Genomic DNA, 24,262 nt, shown 5'->3' with positions numbered 1-24,262 from the left:
CAAGTAAATTAAATACCCTATATGCAGCCTCCTGTATAGTTAGAAGGGCTAACTCTCCTACAAGGAGAGGTCAAAAGAAGCAGCTCATGGAAGTAATGCCTCCCTCCAATCCACCCAGCTCCTCTCCTCCAGAAGGTCTCCCTTCCAGCAGCCCTGAGGGGATGGCACAGAGTTGGATTTAGCCATCAGGGGAGAACCCAAGGGCCAAACAAGAAAAATCACTCCTCCCCTGAAATGACTGTCAATGGATGCTTCATCTCTCTTCTGGGGAAATTCCCCACTGAGGCTCTCATATTTCTGTCTCCTGTAATGAGGAGGAGTAGAGAACAAAGAACAGCAGAAAGAAGATAAAGTGCCTGAATTTCTGCCCAAATTATCCATTATTTCTTCCCTAAAGAAATAAAAACAGAAGCTAAAAGCCAGAGTGCCCTCTTTGGAAGTAGAGAGGAAAGAACACCAGTCCCACTAGAACCAAGAGACAAAGGGTAAATGGAATTATAACTGCCTACCTTTCATATCACCAAGTCCTCTTACCAACCATGTGGTGTGAAAGATTGAGCAATGTATGCTGTGATCACAGTAAATACATCAGCCTCTTAATTTCAAACTTGAAGGGAAAAAAATAACTAATTGTTAGATTTATACTGATCATTGTGAATTTAAGTATAAAGAAAACTCAGGAAAGAACTTTATCTTTTAGAAAATTTGCATTAAATGCAGTTTAGAACATATATCCAAATTACAAGAGTTTTGCCAAGAAAGCACAGACCTTTATTATGTACACTTGTTCTTCTCATGAGCTAAAAGCAGGCATTTTGATATATATATGGTGCTATGGAGCTATATATATTGTGAGCTAGAACTTGATATTGATAGTTAGGTCTTTATAAATTATACTATTATTTTTAGTATTTTCATTGCATCTTAATCTCAGCAAAGGTGCAGAGCTTTGGTGTATATGTACTTTTAAAATATTGGGAAATTATCCCCATCACCCCTTACTTTGTATGAAAATATCAGCATTATATCAACTATTCACCAGCACAAGTCCACACCAGCCTTACACTTGAACAATATTTTTAAAGGTCATTTCTTTACATTTTATTCAGCATTTATTATGAGTATTTACTCATGAATGCCATGGTTCAATGTGGCAATCTATTAATTTTTTAAATAAGGCATTCCTGTAAAAAGAGTCTAACCAGTTGGAGGTATTCTTTCATGCCACAAACTCAAGACAGTTGCTTTTCCATTGAATACAGACCATACGAATTATATATGTAAATCTGTATGCATTCATCTGAGATTATAAACTCAATAGGTGAGTCAAAAAGCTTCCTTAGTAAAACAACAAATGTGAAGAATTAAATCTGCAGACACAATTCAGGGTAAAACTATTCCAAAGTGCTGCTAAAATAAGGGATATTACCCTAGTTTGACATAAAAAAAGCATCCAACTTCTGTGTGTTCCTAAAGCTCAGGTAACTGCATTGTGCTAAAATCACTACAATGAATAGGAGTATTTTGGCTTAGTATAATGTCAGAACCAAAGCTCCAATTGTGATTCAAAATTCCTTTATATAGTATCAACACAGCAAGTACTGTATTTTTGAGCTGGGACAGTGTTCATACAGCATTGCTGCACCTGTCTTTATATTCAAAGAGATGTGAATACTGGGTGCATAGTACTATTCAAATTCATACTATTATAACAATTATTATTGCCAACAGTTGCTAATGCTGCCCATGCATAAAGAGATATGCCAAGTGCATTACATAACCATTGTTATCTGGTTGACCCCTCCCACCCAATCCATGTTTCACAGATAAGACAACTTGGGGGATAAATGACTTAAGATAACACAATAACTGTAGAGCCCTGGAATCAAACCCAGGCCTCTTTAATTCTCAAATCCAGGCACTAATTTCCCTGCATCCCATAATAATTACTACTGGTACTAGTGGTAATAGAGTATATTACAGAAACTTTTATTTACCACCTGTATTTCAGTAGCTGGTTGCAATAACAAAGTTTATTTCTAAGTTCCATGGAACATTTACTACTTATGTGGTATAATCTTTCCCTAAATCACTTTTTTCTATTTTCTTTTATGAAAAGTAGGTATAGCTATCTTACTGACTTCAGAGTCATAATAAAAATAAATAAAGATTGTGCATATAAGCATTTTTTAATAATAAATTTATTTTTATTGGTGTTCAAATTGCCAACATACAGAATAACACCCAGTGCTCATCCCGTCAAGTGCCCCCTTCAGTGCCAGTCACCCAGTCACACCCACCCCCCACCCTCCTCCCCTTCCACCACCCCTAGTTTGTTTCCCAGAGTTAGGAATCTTTATGTTCTGTCTCCCTTTCTGATATTTCCTACCCACATATAAGCACTTTTTTTTTTCATGGGGGCAAATGTTAGCTGTTGATGATACCACATTGTCATAAAGAAAAAATACTGTACTCTGGACTTTGTTAGCAAAATAGATGTTAGAAATGAGCAAGAAAAGAAGTCCAAATGACACCACTGTTTTGGACTTAAAATAACTTTAAGGAGGTTTGTGTTCTTTCTCCAAGATAAAAGCTATATTCTCTATGGGAAGTGTAGACACTCCCTAGTCAATTCCATGCCATGATTTTCTAGATGTCTTCAGAATATTCTCAGTTAACAATCTTACTGTCATTTTATGAAGGACCAAGAATTAGGGATATGGGTTTCAGATCTTATTCTGATGCTGGAAAGTCACTAGAGCTGTCTGGGACACACCACAGAATAGGCTTGAGGAGGAGAGGGATTCTGCACCTACAGCCTCACTCAGGATCTGCTACATAGCAAGTGCTTGAAAGTAGCAGTTAAATAGATAAACAAACTGCCATAACTATAAAAGAGGAGTACTGGCATAGATGAGAAGTTTTCAGATGTTTCCTTTTGCTGCAAAACTCTTTTTTTTTTTTAAAGTAAGATCTCCAAATCACAAAATATAAAACAGATAATGGCAGTGAGCTGGAAATAAAACAGCAGTATAACACATAGAGGCCTAGACCCTACTAACCACGCTTTTCCCTTGTCCGGTCAACATTACTCCCCAGCACTCTGGGATAGCTCCAGCAGACATAATGTGGAAACCACTGATTTGGATACTAAAGCCTGTTTTGACTTAAACTCTATGAGTCTAAATATCGATTTCTAACTTCAACAAGTTAGTTATTTCTGCATCAAAGAAAGTAAACTAGCTCCTTATAGGAAATAAGTAGCTTAATTCATAAAAAAATGTACTTTGAATTTATTCTACTTTGCTTACCAAACATCCCATGTGCTCTCCTACATTTCCCATCCTCTTTTATAGTTGCCTGGCCCTGGCCAATGGACCATTAGCTGTAGTGATGTATGTTTGTTCTACCTCCCATCCCCCTCTTTCCTGGATATGGCCACATGTTCACAGCCACTACTTCCACATGGAAGAAGGCCATCCAATCTACATGGAACTGTGCAAATAAAAAATAAAATGTATTATGTTAAGATGTTAAGCTCTGAAGATTTGAAAGTTATTTATATTAATTTTTTGACAAATACATATTTTCAACTTAATGGAAATATTTAGACTGAGCACTGAACAGATCTAAAATGTACTGCTCTATTTTCCTATATAATAAGGAGTCCTCAGATCTTAGTGCTTATGGAAGGCACACACTTCAAGAGATTTGGTAAAGATGGTTTTGGGAATAATTACCTAAATGGGAAGAGGGGATTTTCCAAAAACCATGTGCCCCAAAACCTGTGTCTCTGAAGTAAAATACCATCATTGCATATTTCCACACTGTCTGAAGTTCCAGGTAGATTGCCTTCTTTAGAAAAATTGGTGGGAGAAAAAAGAGTCAAAGGTTTCATGAAAGCATACCTTTCCAATAAATGTAGAAAAAAAGGACAAATCAGTTTTCAACTGAAGTCACTACCCTCCACAAATTATAATCATTGGCTCATGGGCATTTGCAACTGTTTCATAGGTATATTTATAATTTAGGATTTGGTGATGTTGCCAATCCCCAAAATAGACCTACAATCTGGACACTCCTAACAATTGATTTAAATACTCAATTTTGTTTATAAATCTTGGGTTTATCCTAATCCTATTAACTGACTTCATATTTAACCTGTGCCTTCCTTTTATTTTTATGCAATTAAGGAATATTTAACTTTCCCAAATTTCTTATTTTGAATTTCAGCTAAAATTATTAAGTAGATGGCTTACCAAGCTGTCCAGATGCCTCTTTCAAGATGGGGAGACTTATTCCTCTCTATGTTGGGTATGCTTTAGCTATTAGCCCTCCCTGAGAATCTGAAGAAAGTCACCTCTCCTAAGGCCAGGCGCCATTCCCTTGGCAACATGAATCCAGTGACTGGCCAATGCAAGAATACTATAACTAGTTTCACAGCTCCCAAGGAGCTAACTGAAGCTTCTTGTACCTGCACTGTAGTTCAACTTCTCCCAGCCTCTCTGCTTCCTTTCCCATATATATGTTAATCGGAAGGCACTCCCTAATAAACTTCTAGCACAATAATCTCCATCTCAGCATCTGCTTCTGGGAAACTTAACCTACAAGAAATCTAAACTACTCTCCAACCATGGAGATTGGAAACAAGTCAACTGGAATGATCAGGTCTTCTCCTAACACAATGTGATTCCTGGACCATACCTCATGGTAAAGGATCTGAAGCAAATCATGTCATTCTTTATTCTGTATCCACAAATAGTTTCCAGTTAAAATAAATAGGGGCATCTTGGGAGACAGGGCAGAAACATGAACTGAAAAGATGTATATGGAAAAGAATGAAGGGTAATTTACCTTGATAACAGTGTGCTCCTTTATGGAGATTTCATGTGTGTTTATATATCTCACACAGATGTGTATCTGTTATTGAACTGAGGAATTAAAAATGTTCCCTCTCTCGGAACACGAAAACCCAAACGTAGACTTGAAAATATCTTTGTAATTTGTAGAAAACAGAGCAACTACAAAATCCTAATCAGGGCTCTCTTGGTTGGAAGAAATAGAAACCTACCCATATAAGCTCAGATTAAGGTTACACAGCAATCTAACAACAAAACCCTGGGGAAAAAAAAAAAAACTAAAAACAACAACAACAACAAAAGATTACACAGCAAAGTGTTCAGCCAGCCTCAGAGTGACTCAGTCTGGGAGGTCAGGATCAAAGATGCTTGATGCCTCTTGGGCCAAAAGTCCTCTCTTTTCTGTATGCTTTGTCAGTCTCTCTTCTTTTGACCCATCTTGCACAAGGCCCAATGGGGCTTCTTCTGTAGACAAGCAATCATCTGTTTTTCTGGTAAAACCACACTCCTGCTTTCTACCCCAACTATTTCAGACTTTCTTCCTCATCCTCAAATCTCGAACTCTCATCATTCTCAGAAAAAAACTCAACTCCTATTTTACAGGAAAAATAAAAACCATTAGACATTAGGTCCATCATCTTTCCAGTTACAAATTTATATCCTTTCTCTTTTATTCAAACCATCTTGTTCACTGTATTCTTTCCATCAACTGTTAAACATTCTTAAATGTATCCTATTTAAATTCCATTTAAAAGCAGCCCACAGGGACACCTGAGTGGCTCAGCAGTTGAGTGTCTGCCTTTGGCTCTGGGCATGATCCCGGGATCTGGGGATCCTGTCCTGCGTCGGGCTCCCTGCAAGGAGCCTGCTTCACCCTCTGCCAATATCTCTGTCTCTCTGTCTCTCTCTCTGCATCTCTCATGAATAAATAAATAAAATATTAAAAAAAAAGTGGCCCACATTGAACCTATCTCTCATTTCCCTCCAGGTATCCCCTTATGTCTCTTCCCAAATATCCCAAAGGATCTGCCTGTATTAAGTGTATGTATTGATTCTGACCACTCTATTCTAGTTCTGGCCCTACCCCTTTTTCTGAAGTCACCAGTGATCTCCTTGTTGAATCCAACAACTGAATCCAATAGCCATTTATGAGTCCTCATTCTATATGATGTGTCAGGATTTCCTTTTTATTAATTCAGATATAATTTACATACCATAATAGGCACATATATTAAGTGTACAGCTTGACCAATTTCAACTAATGCATACACATGTATAATACACATCCTTACAAAATATAGAACATTTCTATCCTTCCAGAAAATTGCTCCTTTAGCTTTCCTGTCAACTCATCATCCCTGCTACCATAAAAGAGAACACCAATCTGATTTTTAACATCATGGATTAACTTTGCCTATTCTAGAGCGTCGTATTATGCTGAGTGAAGTAAGTCAATCGGAGAAGGACAAACAGTGTATGTTCTCACTCATTTGGGGAATATGAATAATAGTGAAGGGGAATATAAGGGAAGGGAGAAGAAATGTGTGGGAGATATCAGAAAGGGAGACAGAACATAAAGACTTCTAACTCTGGGAAATGAACTAGGGGTGGTGGAAGGGGAGGAGGGCGGGGGGTGGGGGTGAATGGGTGACGGGCACGGAGGGGGACACCTGACGGGATGAGCACTGGGTGTTATTCTGTATGTTGGTAAATTGAACACCAATAAAAATTAATTTATTAAAAAAAAATAGAATCGTATGGTCTTCACTATTTGTGTCTCGTTTTTGTTTTGTTTTTTTTTTAATTCGGCATATCATTTTTGAGATTTATCTTTACTGGTCATGTATCAGCAATTTACTCTTGTTTATTGCTGGGCAATATTTCACTGGATAAATATACCATAGTTCTAAAATTCATTCTTCTGCTGATGGACATCTGAGCTATTTCCAATTTAGGGCTGTTTTGAAGAAGGCTGATATAAACATTCCCTTATTAGAGCTTTTGTGAATACATGTTTTCACTTTTCTTCTATAAATACTTACGACTGGAACTGCTGCGTCATAATGTAGATGCGTATTTAGCTTTTTCAAAATATTACCAAACAATTTTTTAAAGTGGTTGTACTATACTATGCTCCCACAAGCAATGCATAGAAATTCTAGCTGCTTATTACCTTCACCAACATTTGATGTTGCCAGTCTTTATTTTGGTCATCCTAGTGAGATTGCCTTTTCCTCCTTGAAATACTCTCTTCCCTTTTATTTGCTGTATCAAGAGTCTCTGGGTTTTATCCTATCTTTCTTCATTTTTAGTGTCTTTCCTAGGTCATTGTCCCCTTTCAATTTTTAAAATGAGGTTTCATTAAGATTCATTCTTATGCTTTTTTCTTTTCTGAATCTAATCACTCATTCCCACTTGTAGCTTCATGGCTAGATGACTGATAAATTCATAGCTCCAATCCATCCTCTCTTCTGAGTTCCTAACCTATAGCCTGCAAAAGGTAAATGACCAAAACTAAATTTAGAATTGCCCTTCCATCCGCCCAGATGCTCCCAAAACCTAATGGCACAAGTCAGAAGTCAACTCCTATTCAATCCATTCAAAGAAAATAACTATGGCTTTTGCTTCCAAAATCTCTCTCAAATCTTAACACTCTGTCATCACCATCAAAGTCTTTACTTCTAACATCTCTCACCAGGACTTCTGCAATAGCCTCCTGTTCTATACACAGATGTGCCCTGGGCTTTCATTCAATCAGTTCTTGATACTGTAGCCAGAATATTTTTTTTAAATACTAATAAGATTGTATCATATCTCTCTTCAAAATATTTGAGTTCTTCTGATAAAGACAAAACTCAGTAACATGATCTGGAAGACCCCACAGTGTGAAGGTTGTGCCTATCTCTCCAAGACCCTCAAACCACATCCCTCTTGGCTTTCTCTTGGTTTTCTCCTCTTCCAGAACACTGGTTTTCTTCTACGTCTTCAGGTTTACCATTCTGCCTTGCATCCAAGATTCTCTGTTCTTCCTGCCTATTAGGTACTTCACTCCCTATTTTCCTAATTAATTCCTACTCATCCTCAGATCTTAGCTCAGCCCTGTCATTTCCATAGAGAGCCATTCCTGGCCAGCCTGATATTAATAAAAATTCGGGGTTTACATCATCTTATCAAAATATCATTTATTGTTCTGGGCTGCATTTATCATAGATTTCAATTTTACATTTATTTAAAAACTTAACTTAAATAAAATGTCCTTCTCCTACAAAGGGCAGGGGATAGATGGCTCTGTTAATTCTAGTATAATGCCTGGCATATCATAATTGCTCAACCCATTTTTGTTCTAAGAAAAAAATGAATGGATATTATCCATTTTCTTGACCCTCTGATGTTTTTCTTATTTTCAATTTGGAAGAGAATCTCATTAGTTCTTGGCCAGTCAATGAATCATTTGGACTTGGATCAAGTGACCATCTTTAATCTTTAGTTCAATCAGCTATGGCCAGGGGGGATCATATTGATACAGAACTGCTTCTTACAAAATCCCCAAGGGGGCAAAATTTATAGAAGGGCTATAGTTGCAAAAAGTAATGCGAGGCATGTCCAGGTCATGCAAATTATGTAGATGAAATAAAATGAACATCTTTAAAAAGACTTTATAGAAAGAATGTTTTAAGTTTTCAAGTTTGTGGGTGTGAGAGTTTATACGTACAGGTGCATGGATGAACTGAGGGTATTCATGGATGCATATGTGAGTTGCCATTTCCTTCCCAATCCTCTAATTCTATCTTTGGGTCACTGACCAACAGTCTAGCTGAAGACAAACCTCCAAATGAGGGAAAACCAAGAAAAACTCTTCTCACAATGAGCAAAAACCAACTGACTTTTCTAAGTGAAAAAAACAAAATATGATTTTAATATGTACATAATTCAAAAGCATAGAAGGAAAAGCTATTTGGAATCATAAATAAATTACTGCTTATTGAAAACATTGTATCTTTCAGAGAAGTATTAAAAATTAAAAATAAAATTGTCACAATTAAAAAGTATTGATAGCTTAAGTATAAGTCCAACAAATATTGCAAAGGACATCTTTAAATAAAATATTTCTTAATCCCTGGCAATGATCCACTTACTTTGAATAATACTCAATATGACAAAATTCAAAATCAACAAAGTAATTAAGACTTCCCATGGCGTTTTCTTTCCTTTTCTTTTTAAAAAAGTTTTCTCTCTCTCCTTTTAAGTTCCCTTAAAGTTTCCTGTAATAGCATATATGCTTACTGAGCAGGCAAAATCAAAGCAAAATTGAAAAAAAATTTAATTTGATGGTAATTAAAACCATGTGGAGAGAGTAAGACAGTAGAAAAAACACTGGACAAGAAGATAGAAGACCCAAAGTCTTATACCTAACTCTCTCACTAATCAACAATGAAAACCTGAAAGAAACTCTGGGACTTAGTTTTCTCTTCTTAAAAATGGAGTTCGAATAAATCTTTAGTGGCTAAAATGTTTTATCTTGATTGCCAACTCTCATCAGTTGGTCTGGAGCACTATATTCAGAAAGGTTCTGAGGCATCCAACATTTATCACTGATGCTTTTCTAGGTTCACAAAGTCATCTGTGCACTAAGCATTTGCCAGCTCTGTAATGGACGGTCTCTAAGCTCCCATCCATATTTCAACTCAATTTAGTTATGTTATGTCAAAAACCAGTGCTTTTCTGCCCTGGGTATGCAGACTGAACAATTCAGTTCAACAAGCACTTATTGAGATCCTACCATGTATCAGCCAGAGTGTTAAGCAATGGAAATGCCTGTATGATTAGGAGAAGATATCTGCATTCAAGAAGTTTAAATCTAGAAGATGACTTAAACAAGGGGCATTTTTAAGTTAAAAATATAATCCAGTACAACACTTGCCTATGATCTTATTCTAAATACCAAATCAGAGGACATATATTATGGTTTAAACTGCTACTGAAGTTAGTGATGTTTTAATTCAAAGAAAATGTTTCCATTAAAGCATCTCTGTCTAGAGAATTACTTTTTAAAATGTATTATTTACATCCTTCCACACTGACATTCCAACACTTTAAAAATGCTGTCCTTCAAAAACCCATTAATGATAAATTAGGAGTACAACAGATCATCTAAAAACTATATTTCAATTTCACCTTGTAATATCCAACATCCAGTATATTCTCGTAAGTTCTGGCCAATGGTGATTCTCTCAATAGCCAAAACCACTCAGCTCATTTTTTTGCTTTCAGAATTTGCTGATAGAATTCCCATGGTTAGTATAACCTTCCCACTCCATCCACCTACTCATACCCTATTAATCCATCCAGCAGCCTTAGGTGACTCTTCCACTCCACAGCCTCTGGATTTATTCATTCATTCATACACACAGTTTAAAAAATTTAGGGACCTATTATATGCCAGGCACTGGCAAAAAAGAATGATCCTGCTCTCAGAAACAGATGCTGTACTGAGCTGAGACTGTTGAGTAAAGATTATGAAAAAGATGGGCACAGAGGAAAAATACAAAAATTAATCCAGGAAGTCTGGGAAGACTTATCAGATGAGATGTCACTTGAACTAATTTGAAAAGCTATGTAAAAATTAGGGAAAGAAGGAAATTCCTCATAGAGAGAAAAACACAAGTGGGAATTACCAAGCTGTGAAGCAGTGGTGATGCTTTGAGATCTTGTTCAAGAAAGCTATAGCAGGAAGATGTGCATAGACCAATGAAGGGAGATAGTAGGCACAGTACAGATTATGAGATTTAATCTTTACTCTGAAAGCACAGGGGTTTTATTGAAGGGACATGATTAAATGAATGTTAGAATGATTCCTCTGACAGCAATGTGAAGATGGGAGAGGGTCTGATCAGTGGCAGGGAAATGAATTAGGAGGTTATTGCAGGCAATCCAGTGAGTAGTGATGATGGTCTACACTGAAGTTACAGCAATGGAATTGGAAAATAAAGAAGAAATTCAAAGGACTCTAAGAATATTGAATCAGAAGGATTTGACAATGGATTCAATAAGGAGTTGTCCTGAAGATGTCACCCAGAAAGATAGAGATTATAAGAAAACCACTGTGTTTGGGAAGAAGGTCAAGACATTTATGATGGATCACAACTGGTTTGAAGTTCCCAAGGACATCCAGGTAAAGATATTTAGCAGGTAGTTATGTACATGGATCTAGAATTTGGTAGAAAATTCTAAGGTAGTAAGATATATTTGGAAATCATTAACATCTAAGTATGATTGAAGCCATGAGTATGTTTGAGATTGACCAGAAACTATATAATATGGGAGTGGAAGGTTGAGAGGAGAACCCACAGGAAGGGCAAAATTTGATTATCAACAGAAGATTGATTAGGGACACATGGGAAAGGAGAAGATAAATCAGAAGGAAATGGAGTTATAGAAAGAAGGCCTAGGGAGAGCTTCAGAAAGTCCTTCAGCTCTTATTATAACCACCACTCATTTTGAACTATTTTGTAAGGCTTATTTAGCATTTTCCCAAAACATACGTCATATTTTTAAAAATTTGTACTACTTCACCAGGTAAATTATCTGCTACTTTGCCTGGGATTGTAAGTTGTTTGTTTTTCTAATTTTTCTGCATGTGGACTTCCAAGAACCTTAAACTATGCTACTTTTATGGAAGGCAGGGACCAGATAGATAGCCACCTGACAGATTACCAATCATAGTTCTACTCAATAGTAACTATTAACAGCTTAGGCCTTTGGAGTTCCAAATACCATGCAATCCCTTTCAGTGCCTGTGTCTGGAACAAAACTCAGAGAATAGTATCTTTTTTGGACTAGTTAAGTTTTTTCTCCAGGTTGCACTACTCTAGGTAATAACTATTAGGTGGTTAAATTTGACCTAGGGTATGTAGACATCTTTATATTGAAATAGCCAGCCTAATTCATAAAAAGACTGTACTATGTTTTATTTTTCCAAGTTACATTTTTATGACAATCATCATGATGATCATGAAGAATATCTAAGTAGAATCTTTACGATTTTTACTCTTACCAAAATTTTAATATCCCAAATAAATAAGCCAGCTCAGTTCAATTTCCCATTATTTCAGATACAAAGACTTAAAATAAATTAAGTTTTTCACCCCTCCAAAAAAGGGTTAGGAAAGAAGACTTAAGCTCCAAAATATTACAAGGCAGGATAGCTAAGAAAGATAAATCTGCTAAGTTGTATGAAATATAAAAGGGAAAGCTATTTGGTTACTTTTGTTTTCATCTCCTTCTACTAATACACTATGTAATCTTTCTGACCTGGATAGAATTTCTACATGTGGATATATATACTACTCTATATTTAAAGAAGCCTAATATATTGATTTAAACATTCTCTAGATATTTCATACCATCTGCCCAATTTTTCTAAAATATAAAACCTCATAAACTGAAAACAAAACAGCTAGCCACTCAAATAAAGAGCTTCTCATTGCATTTGTTAAGAGCTATGTTTAAACATCAAGAATGGTAATGTGGCACATGATGCTTGTGCACTGATTGCTTACAATTTTAAAATAACCTGATATTCTTGAGAATATCAGTAATCTCCCAGAATACTGCTCAAATATCAATCATATTTGAGCACAGGAATGTAAGTGGGTAGCTAATCAAACAGACTACACAAAGTGTAGGAAATCCAGCCGGAATACCCCATCAAGAACTCCTACACTACTCCTAGCACCCATTTGTGAACATGTTTGAGTCCATCCTAAGAAGGTAAACTGTGCAAGCTAAATTCATATGACAGTGCAGATACTTTTATTGGTTTTCAATTCATTTATCTTCTCTATGTAAATATAATGGCATTTTTCAAACAATAATTACCTATATAATGATGAGGAACACACACAGAAAGACTAAACACTATGTAAATCACTAGCAAGGTATTACCTGTTATATTACATAAAGGTAACTGCTGGCTTCATTATAGTTCTTTAAAATAGCTAATATTTAATTAAGATATTAATTACTTTCAATTTGCATGAAATTACTTTCTATGACATTATCTTATTTTACTATCTAAACTTGAGAAGAATTATTAAAATGTAGCATTCTAAAATCTATTTAAATGTCTTCTCTAAACTACAGGCTGCTCCTTTGCAAAGCCCAAAGGAGAACATTCATAAACAGAGTCCTGCATGTAGTTGCAATCCACAGCCACTGTTCTTTGAAAAATGTTTTGAAATTTTTAATTCTACTTTGCCATAAAAGATAGCATTCCACTGAGACTCCATAAAGATAACACCTCATTCTCACCAAAAGCTCTTCCATTTACCAATGATTTTCAAAGTATCTCTATAATTTGTATTATTTATTGATAAGATATATTTTATGGCTGTTAATTGCTTGACTTTCTTAAGTTTTAAAAGAATAATGGGTCAGGGATGGAAAACTTATAAAGAAGAAGACATTACAATTTATTGTCCATATTGAAATACAAAATTGAGAAAAAGAGGTACTTTCCATAACCGTAGAGTGAAATAGGCATAAATAGGTACTCTCCTGGGCAAACCAACATGTACAGTCACTGTCCTTCTAAACAACTCTATTTTTCCCTTTAAATAAACATCAATGCATACAGGAAGTTTTCACAGAGACAGAGGTAGAAAATCTAAAGTCAATGTCATATATTCCCCTCTTGACATTCACAGAATACTGACTTAGATCAAGATATGTGGACACAAACTTGATGACGGAGTGTGAGAATATACATATAGATAACCCAACACACTCAGTAGAAAATCTTTTTTTTTTTTTAATTTTTATTTATTTATGATAGTCACAGAGAGAGAGAGAGAGGCAGAGGCACAGGCAGAGGGAGAAGCAGGCTCCATGCACTGGGAGCCCGACGTGGGATTCAATCCCCGGTCTCCAGGATCGCACCCTGGGCCAAAGGCAGGCGCAAACCGCTGCGCTACCCAGGGATCCCCTCAGTAGAAAATCTTAAAGAATTCTGAAAAACATATAATCTATGACATTACCCAACAATAAACTGACATGCTAGAGAAACTACCACTTGACAAATATATGGCCCCTTATTCAGTCATTCTGAAAATGAATGTTATAAAATCCAGTGGCACTAAAACCATAGGTCTTTTTCTAGTAAAAGATGAGGAATTACCATAAACTAATTTGTCTTCACCTTTTTGAATTAGGGTTGCCTTTTAGCTATTTCAGACTTTATCATTTTGCCCACATCGCTTTTTGTGCTAAAGACTTAATGAACTATTTAATAAAAAAGAAAGAAGAATGTAAAGAAGGTGAATACCACCTCAAACCAAGCTCTGGACTCATTTTACCTTGTGCCTCCTTACCAAATTCTCCAACTTGTAGCTGCAGCCTCTGCCACAGTGGACTGTCAGCACGATACAATGAAGGAATTGTTCTGTAAGAACTCATTTCCACAGGACCCCTACTAGGTGCAGTCACCACAAGAAAAGATAATCTTGAGATTCTTCTATAGTTTTCCAAAGTAAAGATAATAATAGCACTTTCTTTGGTACAGAAATTTCAAGTTTAAGGGAGTTTCCACTACCCACTTCCACCTAAGTTAGCAGGGCAGACATTATCAATTCTACCTTACACATAAAGAAACTGAGACTTACAGCACAGAAAGTGGTTATGTTAAGACCAGAATTTAGTTCACTGCTTTATCCAACTGTTTGATGCACACCTCTCCTTCTGATCATGGCAGTTTTAAAACTGTAGTAACTACACCAACATCTGGTTCTCAGCAAAGGACTCTCTCTATTATGTCCCAACAGCCCAATGCCTACCCCATTCCAATGCCTGAAAAAACGATCTCACTGCTGAACTGCCTTTCATATGACACTTTGTTCAAAATAGCCTACCTAATAAATAAAACTGAGAACAAGAGTAGCGAGGAGTGATAACCTCATGGTGGAGAATGGTGGGGAAATGCTAAGGTCTTAACACCATGCGCAGAAGAGAAAACAGATCAGAAAAGTCCCTGGTGTACATGGGGTTAATGAGTAATCTGTGGTCAGATCTAGAGACTGAAGAGACCTGGAAAAGGGTAGAAAATGCTACCACCCATATGAAATTCTTCTCTTCCCTCTTTTAGGTTAATTCTCTGGATCCCAGAATCAAATGTCATAAGCAAAGGGTCAGGAAGGTATCTAGCTAGTGCTGAGAATTTCATTAATCCTAGGAAACAAAGAGAATACTGACAGGATGAACTTCTCATCAAGAGGTAAGTTCAGGGCATTGTGAAACATGTGAAGTATCCAGCCATATGCCTGACACACAAAAAATGTTAACTGTCTCCCCCCACCCAATAGAACAGAGAAACAAACTGTAATACTCATAGTTTGACGTACTTTTATTTTTGTATTATTATTATTTTTGCTTGATATACTTTTAAAATGATTTACAAGATTAGCAACTTGGAGTCAATGAACATAGGTTCTGGTCTCTTACTCTAGTTGCCACGTGTCCTCGGAAAAGTTACTTCAACTTGCAGGACCAGCCCTAAAATATCCAATTCATATCACAGAATAAAATGTAAAAAGTTGTTTAAAAATATAAAATTGTTCACAAAGGTATATGCAATGCAATACAATGGACTTTATAATCCATGGTATATCAGCCTCATCCATCTGTCTATTCCAAGAGTAGGAAAATAATATTTCAGGAATTCCTATTTGATATCTTTTCGGGAAGCTTACTGCACAGGTTTAAGATAAATCATTCTCCTCATTTAACAAGTTGAGCAAATAACACTCCCAAGATGTTGTGTTTCTATTCAAGTCAGCAGTAGCACATATAGCCCACACTGGTTTCCATATTCTACTTCAAATTTAGTAATCTACTTATTTAAACGATGGTGCCTCCTCACTTCTGGTTAAGAAAGAATACATACAAGTTAAAAGAAAGTCAAGACATATGAGCAAAAATGTGAACTAATGGTTATGTCTCTTTCCCTCCATTCTCTTTGATAGCTCCTCACATCTTTCATTTTTTAAGACTTCCCTATTCTATATTTTCTCCAGGAACATTTGGGAATTCAGTCCTGGGCACATGCACTTACTAAGATAGGTTTTTATTGAAAGAAGAAAACTTTAATAGAGTTCAGGATTAACCTTCTCTAAACATAGCCCTAACCATAAATGGCATAAAGAGTCCAGTAAAATGGTAAGTTTTCTCCTTTTCTATTTAACACAACATCTCAAAAATGGTAGACACCAGCTCGTGTTTTAGCAGCATTTCCTCATTACTATTTGCCTTCTTTCTATTCCTTCTCACCCTTCCCTGCCTCAGCAACCTGGATAGTATTCTGGGACATAAGACATGAAAATCTTTGCAAACCCCAATGAAAACATGATACTTGCATCCACAGGGACTCTATGTGCACTCCTCCCCAGCTGCCCCATCTCCTTTTCCTTCTTTTCCCACTTGCTAATTGTGGTCTTTCATATTGAGTCTTCTAGATCCATTTGAGGCCATAATGGTACATTATTGGTTGGAGAGAGAAAAAGAAGAAAAAAAGTTGAGGTTGCAAGAGTTCTACTTCTATTTTCTTTCTCCTTTCATAAAAGAGGTAGATGTTACGGATGTGTGAAAAGTCAGCATCTGATTCCCTGTTAAGGGGAGAGGGAGAAGTCTAAAGCAAATACTTTTTATAAATCAATTTCACACCATGAATTGCAGAATTTATATGTAAGGTAGAACCTCACAGAATCCCCATTTAAATCGTCTTGCCCACATATACACAGTAAGTGTCAGAATTAGAACTAGAACCCCAAAAAGCTTGGATCCACAATTAATGGCCTTTCTACCATACAATGATGCTTTTCATTTTCTTCAAACTGGAGGCAATTCTCTTGTCCTCAATCCACAGAAAAACTCTATTAAGAGTGCGAGTGAAGCTCCAGGCCATCCTATAATCAGCAACTGATCTACTAAGTCAGCCTAATCTTTTGCCAAACCACTTCTCTGAAACTGAGGAAAGAGCACAAACTAATTTAAGGAAAAGGTAGATAAAATGCAAGCTTTTTCTTGGTAGAAGGTCAGTGTCATGGGTGGGAAAACATTTGGACTTAGAATAAAAGGTCTGGGTTTGAATCCTGATTGGGCCAAGTAATGTGAGTACTTGGGTATTACTGCTTAGTAATATTAAGCTTAGGGTATTACTGGAATTCTCTGATGTAGGATGAAGATTTGAGGATTATATGACCTGACTTACCTTCTGCACAGGCTGTTGTGAGAATCCAAATATGCATGTATTAAACTTGAGCATAGTTCAACTATTTGGCATTTGATTCAATAACCACTTAGAATAATGGCAAGCATGAGGTAAATGCTCTAACAAATGTTAGAATTTTATTAAATATTTCAATATGGTTCTCAACTCCCATCCTCAAACCATCCCTTTACTCTCTGCTGCTATTTTTTCTCTTCTCTTACTATTCTGTAGCTCCTTTCTCTATGAAGCTTTTATAAAAAAAGGAATAAGATTTTAGATCTAATGAGATCTTCTCTGATTTAGGTCCCAGATAATGCAGTTTTCAACTCAAGTAATATATTGGCTTATGGTGTCTGGTGACAGTTACTTGAAAGAGTATTCATTGAGGAAGTTAGGTTTCAAAAAGCCTCCAGAACACACACACACACACACACACACACACACATACATACATACATACATACCAAAAACCCTACTAGGAATAAGAAAAGACCTCTGATTTGCAGATAATTACATCACTCATTAAGAATTATTTCTGGGAGTCAACTATTTCTAGTTATATGGCAATGGTATTTAAAATTAGTGCACTTTGCCAACATTAAAATGATTTATTTTATGACTAAGTACTTATAATTTCGAGTCAAATTTTTCTAAAATCTTGAGGTAAAAGTTAGCTTGATTATTCTTTTCCATTTACACATATTTAAATATATTATCAAAGCCAAATTCAAGTAGTAATTTATAAGCAAGACTGATGAAACTACACAAATATATTTTTTCTGTATTTAATCCATCCCATATTCACCCATCAGTTTTCTACCTTCTACTAACATCTCACACATTCATACACATGTGAAGAGAGAGACAGCACAGTAGGCAGCCTAAGGTGATGGTTCTGCAGTGATGACAAAAGTGAATTTTAAGTCTAACTCCTGTGGCCAGAACTTTAGCTTTGTGTGGTCTGTTGTAAAAGTAATTTCTCAGATATGTGATACGATGGACCAAGCGTTACCATAAAAACTTATCTCTAATTTAACAAATATTTCAAAGCCCCATGAAAAGCATCATTTTCCAATCTATTTTTATGCAAAGTTGAGAAAAGGCCACCACTTATGACTGTGTCATTAAGTTCCCATATATATGTGTCATCGGAATAGCCTTGACAATCACCAGTTTTTAAGACATAAAGTGCCCTCTAGAAAAAAAGTACAGCACTGTTCCACTAATTGCAGACAATATGACATGCTTACACGGCAGCACACCAGGATTCCAAAACACTCACCCATCTGGCACTGCACAAAAGGCCAAGACATTAACAGAGGAGGCTGATTGATAAAGTTAATGCAGAGGTCTGGGATTATAGAGGGCTGTTGTATAACAGCGTCACATACTGCGATAGTTTGTGAATCCTTGCAATAAAAGAACAATACTTGTAAGCTAGTGCAAAGCAGTCACAGGAACGGCAGCGGGAAGGATGCTTTAGACATGAGCAGTTGGACGGTATTCTTCATTTTCATTTGTCCATATAAGCCCATACAATCTTACTGTGCTATCCTTAGGCAGTCAGCAGATTTGGAATTCTGTCCTAAAACTCACCCTCTCCCACTTAAAATCTCTCTCCCCACCAGCATGAAACGGCCAACAAAGAGGTGTGATGGCCACTACTTGCGCTGTGCCTTCCCCTTCCTATTGGGACCCTGTCAGGCAGCAGCTCATGTTTTCCACTGGCTGCTAGAGGCCTCCATCCACCTGCTGTCTGCAGTGAGCAGCAAAAGGAATAGGCAACCTGTAAATCCTGACCAGCGTAAAAGGTGTCCAGGACAGGTGGCAGGGACTGCAACCAGTGAGGACAGACGGACTGACAACCAGACAGACAAACAGCAGCACCATCAGACATGATCCATTACTTCAGGTCTCAGAAGAGGGGAAGCCTGCAGCACCAGGGATGTGATTGTTGCACTAAGGGCAGGCAGCAGATTAATGAGGGTTCTGCCTCCCTCAAGCCGGCAGGCTTAAAGTATTTGTTTTTTGGATGAGAAGGAGCAGGGAATCCGGAAACCTGCTGCTCTGTATAGAATGAGGCCAGCTTTGGCCTTCCGAGTTAATGGACCCTTTCTGAGTCTACAATGAAAGGGCAGGAATGACTGGATTTCTACTCTTTTGCTGTGACCCAGGACCCACTGCGCTTGCTCAATATCCCCCTCTCCCATCTGGGTGGCGGTTACATTGGTGGGGACCCATGCATCTGTGAATGCAGCAGCCTCCCTCTCTTCCTCTCCTTCCAGGCACTACTGCACTGAGAGGAAGCAGAAGAAACCTTCAGTGGCAGCATCTTCTCTTTAGGAGGCAATCCTCCAGGGTGGGGGTGAGGCCCTGATGGGTGTGTTCTGTGCCTGGGTGTCACCCCTGTTTCCTCCCTGCCCCTTCTGTGCTCTCAGCTAACTCCAGATGCAACAGGTTCCCTTTGGCTCTTCATGCCAATCCTCTGCCCCCAGATACACCTTCTGGTCTAAACAGGAGACACCAAGGAATTAGTGCCAATCAAGGTCTCCAAATTCCTTTACCCTCAAGTTGAAAACTTTCCTGAATACGAGAAGACCTCCTAAAGGAGGGCAGGGTCAAAGTCCCATTCAGCTCCACTCTGTGGGTGATGCTAAGGAGCAAGGAAAACCCAGGTCTGGATGCCAGTACCTTGTAAGCAGTTTTGTCTGAGAATATGACAAGCAGCAGCACAGGCAGTGACACACACCCCTGCACCACCAGCCATGAGCCCAATCCCCTTCCCAGACGAAGGAAAATGGGGCACTAGACAGAGAGCTCTTGAAAGGTCGATGGGCTTTAAAGAAGAGGGGATGTGTACAAATAGGTGATCCCCTATTGTACTGCTTCCACCAGGAACGGAGCAGGCCCCGGAGGTCTCTTGGAAACCAGTAAAGAGGAACCTCTATTTTATTCAGGCCAGAGTCCCCATCAGCTTCTCTCATTATTAAGAACTTTGCATTGCCGATGGCATTGTATACGGGTGAGAGAATGTGTCTTCACACAGGTATTCTGTGTAGAAGACTATGGCTAAAAGATTAAAGAGACGCTGGGTAGGTAGGTTACCAAAGATGGCAACTGCCCAAAAAGGACCCAACCTTGATCTGGAGATGAATGAGTACCAAAATGAACACTAAAATAAGCATTTTTCTTAGATACATACTGGCACCCTTCACTGGGGTAACCCCAACCTCCTCAACAACTCCAAGAAGAGCAGAGGAGCTGTTCTCAGCACCTCTTCATCCCATCTCCCCCTTTCTTCCACTCAGTCCCTGCCCACAAACCTGCTTCCAGCCCGGGGGCCCTTCCACCTGGGTGGCATCAGCTCTTCTCAGCTTCTGCATACCCCACCCTCAGGGTGGTCCCTATCCACCCAGTCCTCCTCTGCAGCCCAGCCTCAAGCCATCCTCTCGCGGCTCCTGGGCTCTCCGCCCGGTGGCATCCCCTCCTTCCTCCATGCCCGTATCCCTTCCCCGCTCAAGCCCCGCGCCCCTGGCCCCAAGGCAGGCGCCTCCGCCCCCCACCCAAGTCCCTCGGCCGCCCCTCCCCCACACTCAGCCGCCAGGATTGGGTGAGCGAGTGGTGAATGGACCGGTGGAGGCAGGCGCGGAGGCACGGATGGCGCGGCTGGGGGCGGCTTACTTGAGCATGGCTTCTTCTTTTTCCTCCTCTTCCTTCTGCCGGTCCATCACTGCCATGATAATGTTCCTCTCTTCCTCGGTCAGGTGGCTCAGGTCGGGCAGCTCTTGCATGGGGGGAGGCACCGTGGGTGGGCGAGGACCGCGGGGCCCCACGGCCGAGGACATCTTCGTGGCCTGCCCGGCCCCTCGCCGGCTCGCCGGCTCGCTGGCTCTCACCTCTCGGGTTCACGCCCAGCAGCTGCGCCCCTGCTTCCCCTCACAGAGGAGCCCTCCCGGCGGCGGCAGCAGGAGGAGGAGCGGCGGCGGCGGCGGCGGCGGCGGCAGCAGCAGAGCCGGGGAGAGAGAGAACCCAGGCTTTCATGGTCGTTTGCGTCCACCCAGCCCCGGATGCTGCCTTTGTTTTGGTCGCCGGAGCGAGGCGCGGGGCCGCCCGGCCGCCTCCCGCAGCCCAGCCTCGGCCGGCGGGGGCGGGCAGGCGGGCGGAGCGCGGCGGGCGCGGCGGGCGCGGCGAGGGGGCGAGGGCTCGCGCGGGGCTCGGCGGATCCGGGCGTCGCGCGCTGGGCGCGCGGGGCGGGGGCGGGGCCGGAGCTGGGGCTGGGGCTGGGGCTGGGGCCGGGGCTGGGGCCGGGGCTGGGGCCGGGGCCCGGGCTGGGGCCGGAGCCGGGGCCGGGGCCGGGGCCGGGGCCGCCGCCGCCGCCGCCGCGGTCGCCGCCGAGGCTGCTCGCAGGCTCCGCTGCCTCCAGTTTGGGGCTGCGGGAGGGAGAGGGAGAGTTTTGGGTGTCAGTTAGGCGGAGTCTCGGAGGCTTCGCTCCCGGGTGATGCTGCTGCTCTCGCAGACATAGCTGCCAGCCACTCAGTCCCGGAGCCGCTCCGCCCACGGGCACCCACCCGCCCACTCCCCGGTCCGAGCCACGCGTGCCCCAGCCTCTCCCCCCACGCTCGCCAACGTGCACGCCACATCGCTCTATCCCCAGGTACCTCTCAGCCGTGAGTCATCCTGCCTCTCCTGGTCTCTGTGTCATCCTCCCCAGCCCTATTTTTCCTTGGATTGCATTAATCATCATCATCCTCGCTACCATCTTCATCGTGGAACGTTAATATTATTTGAGCACCCACGATGTTCTGAACAGCAGGATGGAACACTCTCTGGACGCATTTTTTTTCCTGCTACGATATATTTCACATTTACTAGTCAAATGTTCATGGCAACAATGTGATTTTTTTTTAAATAATTTTGATATACACACACCCCTCTGACGGCTTGGATTTTCTGGGTCCATTGTATGCAGTGTCTTTCGTGACCCATCCTCAGTAGGACCGTTCTGTAATTTATCCTAATTCCCCCTTAAGATGCCCCACAGCCCAGCAACTATTTAATTTGTCATTTGGGGCTCTGGGTAACCCCATCGCATCACATAACCGCACTTCTCTGGTGCTTGCAAATGGATTATCTACTTGAATTCCTCTAATAATGCTCACTATCATCATGTACTCACTTCTTAGCCACTGTAGGTACTTCTCAAGAAACACTGATACCAGATAAGAAAAACGCCCAACCATATCCCATTGTAAGAAGCTTTTGCTTCGATGCCTGGCCCCAATGATAGGCATTAAGGATGAGTTTCTCTTGCTGATAAGGGCAAAAATAAACAGACAATCTCTTCAAAGCAGGTATAGTTACAGACTTTAAAACCTGAAGACTGAATTCTGTTAATATAATTATAATGGAATCAATATAGAGAAGAGTTCAGATTGAACAACAGTTTCCTAGTGAATATCTCTCTTAGAAATGGTGATGAGAGAATTGATGTTTCTCTCCTTCCAGAAAGGACCTAGCACTAATAGATTTTTTTCCTACAAGCCTAACTTTATTAATGAAGAAGAAGATAGTGATATTTATGAATCTTAAAAATCCAAAATCTTAAAATTTAAGTGATTTATGTTTGACTACTTGAACTCCCATGAATGCATTTGTTAGCTTCTACATTGGCACACCTATCTGAATACTCTCAGTAATGGAAGGCTCCCTACCTCCTAATTCTATTCCTATGTCTAAATCTCTTTACTACTTGAAAAGCTTTCAACTATTTGAGATGGCTATCATGTCATCGTAAATTTTTTTTTCCAGAGTAAACTTTGCCAGTTTACCCAATCAATAATCATGTAGCATAATTTCAAAGTCTGATCATTCTGGTTATCTGCCTTCAGATACACTGATGTTTTTTCACTAGCTTTCCTGAATAGCAGTATCAAGAATACATATAAAGAACCAAGAACAGGGCAGCCCCAGTGGCTCAGCAGTTTACCGCCACCTTCAGCCCAGGGCCTGATCCTGGGGTCCCAGGATCCAGTCCTGCATTGGGCTCCCTGCATGGAGCCTGCTTCTCCCTCTGCCTGTGTCTCTGCCTCTCTCTCTGTGTGTCTCATGAATAAATAAATAAAATCTTAAAAAAAAAAAAAAAACAAGGACAACAGTACCTGGCACTTAGTGCTTTTAGAATCATTATTTTTATTCGCACAACTTAATATTGGCCTAACTTGTTGGTAACTGTATCAGTTATGATGATGTCCCTGAAATAAACATAGTCAACTAAAATTTCCAGGTTTTTCTCATAAGTGCTGATGCCTAGCCAGATTTCCTCTTTCCTCTAATTAAGCAATTGATGAAAACATTCTAATCATCTTTCCATCATCATAAAAAAATTGTCCTTGCTTTCCTCAGGCTAGTGTGTATATAGTGTATACTGAATATATACCTATATCTATATCTATAGATATAGGTATATATTCAGTGGGAAAAAAGGAGTTTGGATTCTGACTCTACCAATGTTTTTATGATTTTGGTAAAATCACTTATCCTCTCTGAACCTCAGTTTTCTCATCTGAAAAGCAAGGTAAGGACATTTGCCTCAAAATAGAAGAGAAATATTAAATGAAAATATAAATTTGAAGCATCTAGCTATATGCCTAATACTTTATAGTTCTCTTGTTATTTCTTGCTCTCTCCAAAAGACGTATTAGGCTGTCCCTCAATTATTAATGTGCAGAGAGGAGTTAGAGATGAGAATGACATTCTGTAAGATGCCTGTGTATTTGTCAATGTAGAGATGTAACAGGCAAAGGCCTTGTCCTCAAGAGGTTTAGAGTCAAATCGGTCCTCTTGAAATTTTTCTAAAATATGAATAGAGGAATTTTAAGTCCTCAGTAGACATCAGAACTAGCCGAATAAAGCTCTGGAAGGCAGGGGCCGAATAAGCAATTAACAGTGGTATTTTTGTTTGCCAGGCTGCTGTAACAAAACACCACAGACTAGGTGGCTTAAACAACAGAAATTTATTTTCTCACAGTTCTGGAGGCTAGAAATACCAGATCAAAATGCTGGCAGGACTGATTTTTCCTGAGGCCTCTTCTTGGCTTATAGATGGGTACTTTGTTGCCGTGTCCTCACATGGCCTCTGCTCTGT

The 24,262-nt window shown here is 39.6% G+C and overlaps 1 protein-coding gene across 17 annotated transcripts in view; it reads right to left on the bottom strand.

The window, feature by feature from the left end:
• The window catches only part of RIMS1 (regulating synaptic membrane exocytosis 1), a 473,974-nt gene extending 452,800 nt beyond the window's left edge, over window positions 1-21,174 (bottom strand). For all 17 annotated transcript variants that reach the window (XM_055330491.1, XM_055330492.1, XM_055330500.1 and 14 more), the window contains exon 1: window positions 20,800-21,174. In XM_055330491.1, the coding sequence (XP_055186466.1) occupies window positions 20,800-20,963 (164 nt within the window). In that variant the 5' untranslated portion in view covers window positions 20,964-21,174. The remainder of the gene's footprint in view (window positions 1-20,799) is intronic.
• Between the last annotated feature and the right edge of the window lie 3,088 nt (window positions 21,175-24,262).

This window comes from Nyctereutes procyonoides, unplaced genomic scaffold (assembly GCF_905146905.1).
Source record: "Nyctereutes procyonoides isolate TBG_1078 unplaced genomic scaffold, NYPRO_anot_genome, whole genome shotgun sequence".
Classification (NCBI taxonomy): Eukaryota; Metazoa; Chordata; class Mammalia; order Carnivora; family Canidae; genus Nyctereutes; species Nyctereutes procyonoides.
This window is presented reverse-complemented; position numbering and strand designations above follow the sequence as displayed.